We start from the raw sequence: 14,534 nt of genomic DNA, 5'->3' as shown, positions 1-14,534 counted from the left end.
TTAAACGGGGAAGGAGTAAATTCTCCTCTCAGTTACAAACAATACGCAATGCCTTGCCCATAATTCTTTTCAGGAAATAACAAAAGAATGTGAGGTATTAATTATTACTCATTTTTATAAAGTAGCATATGAAAACAAGGTATTTCCTGGAGGCAGAAGGATTTGCTTTGCTCTGCTTTTCATGCTTCAACCAAAGGAGTTCTGCATTACCTTACAGTACTTGTCAGGAATTTTTGGTGTAGTTGTGTGTTGGTGTTCCTACTCACGCTATAGACATGTGCTTTTGGGGGACTTAAAAACAACTTACCAAAAAGAAAAGATGTACAGAAACACAGTACAGAAAGTCTCACCTCTTAAAGTATAATTTGATACGTAATTCTTCAGTTGAATGGTCAACTTACTGTGCAGATAACTACGTGTGATTAAAAGACATGATGCTGAAGTAAAAGTGCCAATTTTGCTTTGCTTTTGAAGACCCTGACTCTGGACTGAGGCTGATACACACCAGCCTCAACCACTGCAGAACTGGGGTTTAATCCATGAACTCATATTCTGTTCAGAGTCAAATCACAAAGATAGTCACATAACTTTAAAACACACACGTTTGCATGCGGGTTGTCCTGCACCATAATGTTTGTAAGCATTGATTTTACATCTCCCTTTGTATTAATGCAGAGAGACACAGACACACACACACACACGTGTGTGTGCATGGTTTGCTCTTGCTGGTGCTGAATGCTCCTCTGGAATTAGATGGACGTATTCTTATAGAAGTCATTTCTACTTAGCAGTTGGGTAGGTCTGCTCTGCTGTGGCCTTTTAATTGTAAGTAGTACATGATCACATGCAAGGCATGAACCTTTGCAGAAGGCACATTGATTCAAACCAGATTTAACTAAACTTTATTTAGAATGTTAATAGAACCCAGATAAACACAAATTTCCATAATAATTTAGGCAAAGATTCCTCAAAAGGTGCAAAGAGAGGCTCCAAAATTTCAATTCTTTTCAGCAGATGCCAACTCCTTTAGCAGCTTTTCAGTTAAATAGCCTTGCATACAGATGTGGCTAAAAAGCTTGTTTGCAATATACACAGAAGATCAACTGTGTCCCTTGAAGACCAGATGATTTGAATTAGTGCTTTTTTCACCAGCTCCATCCAAAACCAGAGGGAAGCAGACATTCCAGGGAGCGAGGCATCGTGCTGCTTCCTGCTCCAGCTGTGGGGGAGGTACTCATGGCAGTTCTGCCCTGCACATTGCTTTGGTGCCGATAGAAGAGGAGGCCTGAAGTCTTGCTAGCCCTTCAGATGAGTCATTTTATCTTGGAATGCAAATGCCAGTCATCGCACGGTAGAAGCATTACAGTCTCATACTGCTCAAGCAGTGTCAGGGGTGATGGAAATCTAATTGTCATCTGAGTGGTGGCTTCTTGTTTGGTGGGCTGTGCAGGGATGCAACAGGCAGTCAGGTGTGAACTGTGAGTTAAGAGTGTGAGATACTGTTGAGTGGAAACGCTGAAGACCTTTGACTAATACACCATTTTCCCTCAATTCCTCAGGCCAGGCATGTGGTTTCTTTCAGCAGCAGACCATGTGCAAGCTGCAGCCTCAGGGACTGATGGGTTTCAACTTTTAACTGATTTTCTTTTAGAAGGTTAAAATATGTATCTAATCGAAACAGAGGATTTCCCCAAAAGTTTTTAAAGTTTATTCCTCTTTTCTTGTAAGGTACTACTTTACAAACTGGCATGGGACTAGTGAAAATGAACCCTCAGTGTGGAGGCATTCCCCAAGGAAAGCAAAGAACTCTTATGAGAAGAAGCCGGCACCAGAAGGAACTCCTATACTTGATGCAAACTCATTAGAATACATCTTTGCACAGGTAAGAGGTTGCTTGCAAGCATCACACAAAAACTATTTGATCCAGTAGAAGTGGCTTTAAAGACCTATTATCAAACTTCTAAAGTACGTGCAACCTTACCTGTTAGTAATTGATAAGTGATTTCTTCATACTCCTGCGTGGTGGAGAGAAGAGAATTGGCTATGTGAAGAGCAACCTACCTATATGCAGAACGTGTGAAGAAACTATGTCTCACAATCCAAAAAGGGCTACATTTTTATGGTGTACTTTCTTTTAATATCAACTATTTTTAGATATAAATGCTATCTTCTTTTGCCAAACATTTGCACACAACTTTGATATCTGTAGCCCTATGGAGAGGAGCAGCAGCAGTATTAAAACTGACAATATGGTGTCCTTTTAATGAGTCTTTTTTACTGTGTGGTGTAAAAGCATTGACTGATAATACCCCTGTCACACAGTCAGCTTACGTGCAGTTTTTCTTTCCTTCTGTTGTGCCTCCCTCTTGGTGGCAGTACAGGCAGCACGCTGGATGTGGCAAGTAGGCAGGATCCCTATTTCAGAAGGCTTGTGCTCTTGGACAAAAAAGTTTGTCCGTGATTTTGCAAACTCCAAACTGTGTAGTTTCACCAAAGAAGTGGGAAGGTTGAAGTTGATGAAGGCTTGTGAAATGAGCAAATTAAATGCATTGGAGGAAAACTTGTTTACTTTTAATTCTGAGTATAATTACTGCAGAATTTTAAGACTTTGAAATATGGTTGTGTCCCTCAGGAAAAGAGATAGCATGAAGGTGCTTCACTGAATCTTTGTTGTTTTGTTGTGAAACCAGAATAAAAGAAAATACCAAATTAGCTACAGCTATGTGTGCATTTTAATGGTACCACCTGCATTTTAAAGCAGTAAAAGAAGCAAATCTTTTATTCTGTATAACCAAACTGACTTACACCTTTTTTTGTATGAACATTCCCATTCATATGTATGTACATATATGCAACTTTGCAAAATCGCTATTTGAAAACATGCTGCAAAACTGGGTTTTGTCCTTTTCTTCTTTTTTTTTTTTCTTTCTCCTTTTTTTGAGTGTCAGCAAAAAGAATGAAAACATATTTCAACTTGTGGGATGAGTAGGGACCCTAATGGGTATTGTCAGACAATACTGTGTTAAGTAGAATTTTACTTCTGGGTAATAACATTTTAAAAAAAGGCCAGACAGACAATGCTAATGGTAATATAAGGCAACAGAAATGTCTTTGCTCTTTGGTAACCAAATATTTTTTGGACTGTCCCAGAGCAAGGCGGCTGCCACAGAGTTTGCAATCTTGGCTTTGAGATGTGGCTTAGAGACTGAGTGCATGAGGTTCATAGAGACACCAGGCGATGAAGGACAAAGATAAAGCAGAGGCACGGAGTATTTGTTGAGTACTAGAAAAAAAAATCATGATGTGCTAGACGGGGACAAGGGTGGTGCTTTCTTTAGTTAATTACAAAAAAAAATTGAATTTTTGATGGGCTAGTATATAAAAGAAGGGGACAGGGGGTTTTGAAAGAGTCTGAGCAGCGCTGGTGTTCTGCCTGTGTGTCTATACACGTTCTTTGTGAAAGCCACCATGCTGTGGACTGCATGTGGGGTGGATATGCTGTGATGATCCACATGGTGATTCCAGCTGTTCCACAAACTGTCACTTCAAAACCAAAGTGCTGGTGTTTCTTCTCAAATAGGCAGGGTTTTGGGGTGAGTAGCACTTGCCTGTGTTGCTGTTTCACTGGCCTATGGGAAGACTGCATCAATTGCACAGCTCTTTCCTTCTACCCCATCCTGTCCTGGCTTACAGTTTTGGGTGACTCTTGCTCAAAGAGAGCTGTGATGTTGTGACATATTGCTTGCTTGTAGATGATCAAAGACAGGTACCAAATCTGGTAGCTTTCTTTTTTTTGCTTCCTATGAAGGGTCAGTATGACCTAGTGAAAGGCCTGGCACCAATCCGTGATCCTAAAAATGATCAAGAGGTTCATGAAATTGAAAATGAATGTCTGGGGATGGCTGTCCTTGCAATCTCTCACTATGCCATCAAGAAAAAACTGAAGCTTCCTGAGCTTCCCAAAGATATCAGGTGAGCTGGGATAACTTCTTTGTCTCTGTTGGGTCTGCTGTGCTTCTCTTCCAGAAAGGATTTTAAGCATTTTGCCTTCCAGGGTCTGACTGCACAGGAGTTACAAGCTCCAACACCACTGTTGCTAAGTGGGTCTTCCTAATCTTGTCAATAGGGATATGTCTTAGAAAACTGGATTTTTTTTTTTCTCATCTGGAGTGTGTTTGAAATCTGTGCAGCTAGTGCATGCAGCATACTGATGTGTTGGCTACCTGGGAATAGTTGGCTTGCTGGGAATTCTGGGTTCTGGGTTAGCAGGTTCAGAAACGGCAGTGTTGTTAAGTGGCAACCTCATGAGAATACTGTTAGAATAAATTGTGTTATGGATTTGAGTGGGCTATATCCATCTGACTAAAAAGCTTTCAGTTAAGGTTATTATTTGAATTCCTATTGGCTATTAATGCTGTAACCCCCTGTTACAGTACCAACTGCACCTTGTTCTCTGTAACTCCTAAAATAAGGCAGTTGCACATTTTAGAGAGTTAAAAGTTTAGAAGACGACAGTATTAACCAATAGCATTGTTTTTCCTTCTAGCTACAAGCATTATATTCCTGAAACTTTGAACAAGACTATCAGACAGAGGAATTTTTTAACCAGGATTCGGATAAATAATGTTTTCAAGCATTTCCTTAAAGAGTTTAACAACAAAACCATTTGTGACAGCGTATCTCCACGTGATCTGAAAGTTAAATACTTATCAACAATGGAGACCTTGACTAAACATTATGGAGCAGAAATTTTTGAGACTTCATCTTTGCAGATTTCATCTGAGAATGAAATAAATAGATGTAATTGCGGAGACAATGAGATCCTTCCACGATACGAAGTCATCGTAACAGGAAACAATGGGATTCAGTGGAGGCTCAAGCCAAATGTAAGTATCCCTTGATAAGTGGGAATTAGAGGATTGTTTTAGGGGGCATAACTGTTTAAAAATGATCTTCAGACACTGCAGATCAGCTTTTTATTGAGAGGACTTCTTTCATAGGATTGTAGGATTGTGCAGGTTAGAAGGGACTTCAGTAGGTGTGCAGTTCAAGCCCCTCTTCAGGGTTAGCTTGAGATCAGACCAGGTTGCTCGGGGCTTTATCCATTCTGGTCTTGAAAACTTCCAAGGATGGACACTGCACAACCTCTGTGGTTTAACAGGAAAATTAAAGACTGTACTGTATCTGCAGACCAGACACAAGTCTTTAAAGAGAAATGTCTGTGGAGACCCTTATGGTTTGGTGCCCTCTCTTGATATCAAAGTCTGTTAATGCTTTTTCTGTATATGGCACCCCAGGTGCTCTGTTTGCTCATCCCTGTAGACTTGTCATGAATAAATTAAAATATAGTGACATTAAAGCTAAGCTTTCCCCCATCAGTGATACTTTAGTTGTTCCTTGTTTCAGTGCTGCTAATTGAACTCACTTTGCATAATCTCTTCTGTACTTTGTGTACATAAACATTAAATGTGTTCTAGGTTTGAAGGGGTTATGCCATATTCTACAGTTTTTCTCCACATACAATACTTAAACAAACAGACCTCCTTTTGCTTGCCTCAGTTCCCGATAGTGATAAGAACCTACTGATAACTGTCTTCTGTAACATGGAAAGTAGTTTGTTTCGTTCTATTTAGATGTAACCTAACGATCTATCTCAACCTAACTGTCTATCTCTGATGGAGATTTTCTGATCTAAATGATAACATTAACGGGGAGGAGGGAAGGAGGAACTTATATTTGAGCAGAAAAGCTTGCAAGAAGTGCAGCCTGTTTCTTCTAAGGCTCCTGTTTCTGCTGCTTTATAGATTGTATTTATTTAAATGCCTAAACCAAAGACTTTCTTCTCAACATGAGCTTTCCTGTGACTAGCAGGAAGCTTTGATCAGCCTGAACATTTATCCTTTTTAAATAAGTAGTTGCTAATAATTTTCAATAATTTTTGACCTGTAAGATGATCAGCTTCATTGTGGCCTGCCTGCTGAATTTCATCTGCTGCTGGCAGTTCAGGCATGCAGTGTGAGAAGAACGTGGCTCTTGCATTTGGGCTGAGCTCTGAAAGGGTATTTCAAGTATATGATTTAGAAATTTTAGTAGAACTTTCAGCTCTGTACTGCTACTAAAATTATTCCTAGCATACCAAGAGAGAGGTAAGTCAGCTAGCTTATGGCTTCTTGCCTTCATCCTCATGAAAACTGTATTGTGGACAATTCTTGATAGAAGTATATCCTTGCAACACAGATATATGGAACATGTAAATGAATTCATAATGCGGTGCGAAAAGCATTCAAGAATTAAATACGTGTGGAAGAGTAATTTGTTGTGAATTTTCATTAAGATACGTTTTTATTACTGTACTTTTATCCAAAATATATTTCCAGTCTGTACAGATGGAGAAAGAGAAGAAGAAAAAATCTGATGGCAAGACCAAAAAGGAGGAAGAAAAACACAAAATTCAAGACTCATGGAACAATTTTTCCTATTTTCCTGAAATCACCCACATTGTCATCAAGGAAGAGTCTACAGTTAGCATTAACAAGCAGGATAACAAAAGGATGGTAAGAACTAAACCTGGATAGTTTTTCCTCTCATGGGAAGCTGTAATGACACAGTGTTGTTGGGCAACAGGTGACAACCTCCTTGAGGCATGTTTTTTGATGAGACTCTTCAATAACAGTTCAATATGCTGTCCTCAGCACTGTACAGATGCAAAAGTCCTGGTTAGAAGAGCAGAAAGTTAGTGAGCTCAGCTGATTCCCTATGCTTGTTCCTGCATGTGGCCTTCCTCTGCACAGCTTGGATAGCCAAAAGCAGTATCAAGAAAGAGGAGCTCAACACAGATGGCAGAGAGGAGCTGGGAGGGAAGGAGAGAAGGGTCCGTTTATAGATACCCAATTTTAAGTGTCCTAAGTGATTTTTCTTCCTGTGGGCTGCCAGCTGTTAGCGTTTGAAAAGGAGCTGCCAGAGTGACATTGGCTTCAAGTCCAATGTGTCTGCCCCAGTCCTGAACTTGTCGTGTTTCACAAAGGCTGGCACAAGAGTTGGCCTTTCAGACCTCACGGAAGATTACAGCAGAACATGTCATGCTGGAGAGTGAAAGTTTCTGGCCAGTAATGAGCAGAGAGGATAGCAAATGGTCAGTGTTGACTCCTTAAGTATGTATGGGTTTCTGTCATAGGTTTCTGGGCAATTTTTTAGCCACTTTATGCAAAAATTGCTGGATATTGAGACACTCCTGAAATGTTTTAACAGAACCGTAAGAATTCTTCACTAAAATATCTTTTTGTTGTAGGAATTAAAACTGTCTTCACATGATGAGGCCCTGTCGTTTGCATCGTTGATAGATGGATACTTCAGACTTACAGCAGATGCCCACCATTACCTCTGCACAGATGTGGCTCCCCCACTGATTGAGCACAACATAAAAAATGGATGCCATGGACCTATTTGGTTAGTAAAATGTTTGATTTTTTTCTCCACTTGAATAATTACTGCTGCATTGTGAATCCATTGAGGAAATCTGACATTTGGAAGGCCGTCAGTTACCAAAAGGTTATAAAACAACTCTAACTTTTCTAAGGATTATATGGGAAGAATATCCCTGTTTCTCTCCGTGTCAACTCCTCTACAAGACCAATGTTTCCTCACTCTAGGAGTATTTTGAGGCTCACTTCACTAATAGCTGTAGAGATCATTGTCAGTTGAACAGATGGGAATATTTTAGGTAAACAGAGTTGGACTGTGTCTACTTTGACCCTGGGAATACTTGGATGGACAAACAAAAAGCCGTTCCTTTTTTTTTTTAATAGCTAAAGCAATTATTTTCTCTTCTGCTCACTTTTTTGACTTTTTCTTTGAAGTTTGAATATGCAACATACAGAAAACCGAGAGCCTGTGTGTGCACTGTGCTGGATGTGGAATTTCCCCATTAAACGTGCTAAGAGCTTAATAAATCTTCCCTTGCTCCGTGCAGCTAAATGCAGGCGTGCGTAATGCACACAATTGAATCATGTTTTAATAATAATATAAATATTTCTAAGTTGCGGTTATACATTTTTGTTCCAAATATAGGATTGCTCTCCTGTGTATTTACTAATAATGGATTTTGGATGCAACTCCTTGTTTGTTATTTTCCTCATTTGTACGTTGACTCTTTCAGCACGGAATATGCCATCAACAAACTGCGACAGGAAGGGAACGAAGCAGGAATGTATGTGTTGAGATGGAGCTGCACGAACTTTAACCACATTCTTATGACAGTGACTTGTGTTGAAGGCTCAGAGGTATGTCACGTGTGGTATTCCCAGCAGTAATCTGATAATAAGCTAAAGACTGGCAGCTCCCTGTAATCCATGTTGATATATTTATGTTCTTTAGGGTAGTCACCCTTATCTTTGTTTGATAGCTGATGCAGCAGAGGGTAGATAATTCTACTCATAGCTTTGTTTTCCCCAGACCCTTGTGCTGTCTCCACAAATATGATTCATTACACCCAGAAATTTTCCATTTGTGGTGATAAAACTGTGTGTGAACATGATTGAAATAAGGCATTTTAAACTCATATGGTGTGAGAATGACATACAGCATTTGTCACTGCAGCTTACATAATGTTTTTTGAACATGGATTTAATTATATGAATGTATTTCTACTGACACACTCTAAAAGAGTAGTGCATGAGAACAGTTGCCTTTACGTGTAGAGCACCACAGAAGGAGATATGTACACAGTTAGCTGGTGGAACATACTTCTTGAAAGATGAGTGATAAGCAAAAGCTCATGAGGTAGGATAGGTGAGGGAACCAGATGGTAATGGTTAGAAGTAGAAAAGAAGAACGTGTGAACTGCACAGAAGTTTGAATTTTACTGACCTCAGCTGGAAGTCTGCAGCTGACTTGCTGGTTTTGGGAAAACATTTAAAGTGTACGCACAAGAAGAAGAATAGCATAAACTCATATAGACTGCTTTTCTTGCCTTAGGAAGAAAAAACATTACTAGAATCAATGAGGTCACAAAGCGGTATTTGATATGGGGTTCATCTTCTGTAGACATTTTCTAGAAACACTAGATGATAAACACTGTCTTCTAACAGGATAAGTGAGGCATTGAAACAAGAAATTAGTTATGTCTTGGAAGACATTCAACCTCACTGCAAGGCTTAGAGAGGAAAGGGAAAGGTGGCACGAAGCTGCAGTATGGTAGAGCTGAGGAAGCAGGTGTAGAGGATAGACCTTGGAAGGGCATAGGCTTGAGGCAGGTAAGTACAAAAGTTCAGTCGTTCTTCCCCAATACCTTTGAAGGAAACTGGAGGGTCTGAACAACTGCCTGAAATTTTGTTTCACTTGTTGAACAATCTGGGTTGTGAAAGGGAGTTTTGCTATTTTTAAAGTTGAGATTTTGAAACTGTGGTCCAGATTCTGCAATTCTTAACCAAGTGAAGAGAAAATTCCTTCTGAAGAGCCAGGGCTTCCACATACTCTGAGGCTCTGCAAAACACAGGAGCGAAAATTTGGACTTGTTAGATGATTGCATTTTTGTGTTGCTGCTCTTCCACTCTGTTATTATGAGCCTTCCTGGGACTGAAGATTATAGGGATTTTAGGGCCTTTTTCTACTTTGTTGGAGTTTGATTAGAGGTCCCTGGCTTAGGAGCAATGGTTAGCCAGTCCTACATGTAATTTCGAAGGCTTTTGGGGAGCTTTTAGGGCTTTACAAACCTTCTTTGACTTTAATGATTATATTTTGCTTTCTTTTTTTCCTCTCTCCCCCCTAATAGCAGATGATAAATAATTCAGTCCAGTACAAGAACTTCCAGATTGAAGTGAAGAAAGATGGGTACTCCCTACATGGCTCAAACAAGTCCTTCTCATCCTTAAAAGAACTGATGGATAACCTGAAAGGACAAATACTTCGGACAGACAACATAAGCTTTACCCTGAAGAGGTGCTGCCAACCAAAACCGAGAGGTAGACTGTCTTTAAAGAAAGGCAACGAACTTTGTTGTCAAAAGGAAACAAACTTCAGAAATAGGGGGCATACTCAGTGTCTTTTGTTCTGTATTCTTGTGTGAAGCTCTTATTTTCTCTTAAAAAATGCTATTTAAAGTTTCTACCTTCTCTGTGGAGGAGGACTCTGGTCAAAAAGCAAAAGCAAGCATTGTGAAGAAGGTTTTAGGGACTTCCTTTCCATGTTACAAGCCCAGCACAGGATGCTCAGGGGCTGGTGCTTCTCAGGAGCCTTGTTTGTGTGAACTTTTTCAATGACAGTGAGAGAAGTTCTGGTTTCCCTTTTTGCACCTGAACAGCTGGCCCTGCAGTATTGACTCTAGATTTGTTCAAAAAGCAAATGTCACAGCTGCGGTGAAGAAGGGACCATATAAGGTTCTTCCTTTGCTCCACCAAGTCACGTATGCCAGGCAGTGCCGCTGTGCATCGCATTTAATTCCTCTAGCAAAAGAGGGCTGCAGTCTGCAATGGTTGCGTGGTGACCTTTGGTTTGAAGTTTGTTTGCTCTCATGATGAGCTGTTGTTCATTCTATTAATCTTCATGAAGCAGCAGGGAAAGCTTGGTCTGCAACTCTTAGCAAGCCTTGCAGTCGGTAAATCCATCTGTGAGGTCATATTTTGAGAGGGCTGGGGCGATCATGTAGTTGTTGAACTATTAATGCTAACACTTACTATAATTGTTTGCTAAAACTACAAGTGTCTTGCAGCTGAATTTTGTACAACAGAGGAAACAGTGCCGTGATTGTGTTCATCAGATAATGGTTTCCTGTTAGAATGAGGGGATTAACTGAGCTATGTTAATTACCTGCTTGTTCTGACAGTTGTGGAGGAGCGGGCTCTAGATAAACACTGATCTTATCAGCACTTTGAAGAAGATTAGTAATTGTCTGGAGTGTGGAGAGATTATACAGTTTGACAATTTGGTTACATTTTGACAGCTGTATTTGGAATAACATAAAACGGGTCAGGGAGTTGACTGCCCACTTCAGCTTTTCCTTGGCATTAGTTACAGTGGGATCCAGTGCATTATCTGTGCTGGTCCCTGTTCTCTTCCATTGTGGATTTTTTTTCCCTGCTTTTTGAATCTGGCTGTTTACTTGGTTATTCACAAAGAAGTTTAGGGGATGCAGAAATAAAGCAGTTTTTCCAGTGTATGGTTCATTACTGATTGTTTTCAGAGTACTAGATCACAGTTGAGCCGTGATGTAACAGTAAGGCCAGATGCACACAGACATCTATCTAAACCCATTGTATTGTAATAAATAATGCCTGCTGTCAAAACACAGGAAGACAAAATTCATATGCAAGAATTCTAGATCCAACTATGAGTCTCCCTGACCAGAAGCAGTGGGGAGGAAGCACTGGCCTTTTGAGTCTTTTCCTTCTGTTTATTTCCCATCCAATTTAATTCCAGTGTTCTAGAAACAGCCTGTTGGTGTTTCCCAGAGTGCAAAAAATTTTCAAGGGGGTAAAGAGAGAGGAAGTAAGACTCCAGCTACCCCTTTTTTCCCCTCTGCACACTGGAAAGGACTCGTACCTGTTGGCAGGAGGGAGTGTGTGCTATTTTATTTAAATGTACAGCAGTGGTATTGCCTCTTTCAGTCCCAAGTATTTCTCTGTGCAGTAAACCCTGTTCGGTTTCCTAATATCAGCCCCAAGAAGGCTAATACCAATGCTGTATATATAGTATAAAATATGTAGCTCTGTGTTAGTGAATTCTCTGATGAATGACAGAAGTTATTTGAGCAGAAGTTAAGTCAGTTTCTTCTTTTCTCCCTCCTCCTCATTCACCGGGGGGTTTACCTTGCAGTAAGCATATACAGTAATGTTACTGACTGAGAAGGGTGAATGCTGTTATCTTTGAAGTCTTAAAGAACATTTTCTCTCCCTGCCTTCCAGAAATCTCCAACTTGCTAGTTGCAACCAAGAAGGCACAGGAATGGCAGCCTGTTTATCACCTAGGGCAGCTGAGTTTCCATCGAATCCTCAAGGAAGAAATCATGCAGGTAAGAAGCTGCTGAACTCCGTTTCGTCTTGTCATCAAAGTAGTACGGCAGCCCAGTCAAGTAACGCAAAATCACCCCCTTCTGGCTGGTTCTTCCACTCCCATTTCTCCTCAGCAGAACTGAATCTGAATCTAAGTTTGCTTTAAAGACTTTTATTGCAGTATATAAATGTTTATAAGTCCTTGTATGGAAAAAGAAGATAAGCTTGGAAGGAATGCCTTTCACTAGAAATTAAATTGATATTTGAGCAATTTTCTAATGTCTGTGGGAATAACTGCTTCTAAGGTAATTCTTAAAAAATCATGGAAGTGTTAAGAGCTGTTTTTCCTACCTGGTTTGTTGCTAAATCTGGCTGTATCTTTTAAAGCCTGGTGTATCAGAGAAACAGGCAACTTGAGGTTTAAGGATGATATCCTACAATTAAAAAAAAAAGAAAAAAGTGAAGTATTCAAAACTCTGAAGAGTGTTAGCACTCAAAATTTTGTGTTCCAAACTGATTTAGCACCCAAATTTTCTGACAGTTGTTTGCAGTTAGTGATGCAGGTGACCTGGATAAACTTAAAAAAAACCACGCAGTGGCTTGAATGCACAAATCACATTTAATGTTTCTAAAAGACCCAAGCTTTTAAATAATGCAGTTAGCTTCTTCAGTTAAATAAAAAATTTGGTGGTTTTTTTGTTGTTTTTGTTTTTTGTTTTTTTAAAATGACATCATTGACTGGGGAGGACAGATAGAGATTGTGTTAATTGTTTTTTGATTGGTATATTTACAGTCAGCGTGCAGGCTTCCTGCAAAAATATCCCAAGGCGGAATCCCCTGTTATTTAGGAGGAAATTGCTTTCCCAAACAAAGTGTTCCGTTGAAATATTACTTCCTCTGGCTCTTGGAAGCATATTAAAGATTGCCTCAGTAGCAGCTTATTGTAAATAAGAGGCTAGTTATTATTTATTCATTTGGTGTTTAGACTAATAATGTTAAATCGCACTGAACCTCTTTGATGTTAGTGGAGGTGTAATAGCCTTTTAATATCAAATGGGTTTACAGTGGTGAATATGCTCAGGGACCACTAAAGCAAAGAATAATGTGCTGTCATTGGCTTCTTGCTGTAATAATTTCAAGTCTGTAGCTAGATCGAGTAGAGGGCTAATTCCACTCTTTACTGGGAGAGGCAGAATATAGTGCAGATTCAAGTATTTGTGTAAATCTACACTTGTTTGCTTTGTGTCCTGGTTTGAAAAATACGTGGTGTGTTATGTCTTAGGGCGAACATCTTGGAAGAGGGACGAGAACACAGATTTACTCAGGGATTCTCAACTACAAAGATGATGAGAATGAAGGATATCAAAATGAAAAAGAGATTAAAGTCCTCCTCAAAGTCTTGGACCCCAGCCACAGAGACATTTCTTTGGCAAGTTTTTTCCTTTTTGTCTATTGTACTACAACTGCCAGGCCTCACCATATCGTACATGGCTAACTATGAAAAGCCTTTAAAAAAGAAAAGGAGTTGTGTATATGGAAATGGGATATGTATATGGAAATGTACATGAAATGGGAAAATGCTGAAGGTACATCTCACCATCTTAGGCAGTCAAAGCCATCATTGACCAGTATTTTTGAGGCACTCAGGAAGCTGATCCCATTAGATGGGCAGCAGTGCTGGGTCTGGCTGCAGCGTGCCAGCACCCTCTTCCAGCCTGCACATGTGCAGACCATAAGTGCAAGGAAGATGGACTGAGACCCTGCTGTGGTGTAAAACGCACCGTCATACCCAGAGTCTTGCAGCTGTGTCAGCTGAGAGCTGGGGAGTTCAGTGAGGGTACTGCTGCCTTCCAGAGTTTACCTGTGCCTTGTGCGTTGGGCTGTGAGTCTGTCACCAGTTCTATCATCAACATGGCCACAGACAAGTTACTTGATCTGCATTTTGCTTAATCAGCTAGCGCTAGGCTGAGCACATAGCTTAATCAAAGACAGCACAGGGGATGCTAAGACCTAGTGTATGCGTGTCTGCAAGAGCACAGGGAGGAGCATTGGTTGCTTGCGTGACCTAGCAAACACCAGCACACCTCTGAGGGCATCCATTGCCCGTTAGTACAGTGGGATGGCACACCTCTAGCACTGTTGACCCTTTACGTTACTAGAAAACAGTGATCTTTTGCAAATGTTTCTGTTACTTGATGCTCTGTATTTGTTAAACACTTCGATGACTGACACAATGACCAGCCACTTAATGGCTCACCTCTTCCACTTCCTAACAGGCATTCTTTGAAACAGCAAGCATGATGAGGCAGGTGTCTCACAAGCACATCGTCCTCCTCCATGGAGTCTGCGTCCGTGACGTTGAAAGTGAGTTCAGTGAACTGGAAGCCACTAGGCAGCACGCTTCAGCAGCAGCCTTGATAGGGACAGGGCAGCCATTCAGTTCAGTGCTAGCACGGGGGGCGACGTGGGCTGGCAGCTGCTGCCTCTTGATTTTTCAGTGCAGACAGAAGTGGAACTGGAACAGCAAGGCAGCTGCAAAGTCCTTTCTAC

The 14,534-nt window shown here is 40.5% G+C and overlaps 1 protein-coding gene across 3 annotated transcripts in view; it reads left to right on the top strand.

Annotated features, from left to right (window-relative positions):
- The window catches only part of JAK1 (Janus kinase 1), a 62,568-nt gene that overhangs the window by 38,783 nt on the left and 9,251 nt on the right, over positions 1–14,534 (top strand). For 2 of the 3 annotated variants that reach the window (XM_040610630.1, XM_040610629.1), the window contains exons 5-14: positions 1,729–1,882; positions 3,809–3,972; positions 4,547–4,886; positions 6,378–6,554; positions 7,289–7,446; positions 8,156–8,279; positions 9,770–9,959; positions 11,898–12,004; positions 13,267–13,413; positions 14,261–14,348. In XM_040610630.1, the coding sequence (XP_040466564.1) occupies positions 1,729–1,882; positions 3,809–3,972; positions 4,547–4,886; positions 6,378–6,554; positions 7,289–7,446; positions 8,156–8,279; positions 9,770–9,959; positions 11,898–12,004; positions 13,267–13,413; positions 14,261–14,348 (1,649 nt within the window). The remainder of the gene's footprint in view (positions 1–1,728; positions 1,883–3,808; positions 3,973–4,546; positions 4,887–6,377; positions 6,555–7,288; positions 7,447–8,155; positions 8,280–9,769; positions 9,960–11,897; positions 12,005–13,266; positions 13,414–14,260; positions 14,349–14,534) is intronic. The other variant, XM_040610631.1, reaches the window with a different exon arrangement.

Source organism: Falco naumanni, chromosome 11 (genome assembly GCF_017639655.2).
Source record: "Falco naumanni isolate bFalNau1 chromosome 11, bFalNau1.pat, whole genome shotgun sequence".
Taxonomy (NCBI): Eukaryota; Metazoa; Chordata; class Aves; order Falconiformes; family Falconidae; genus Falco; species Falco naumanni.
Note: the sequence above shows the minus strand (reverse complement) of the source record. Positions and strands in the feature narration are given on the sequence as shown.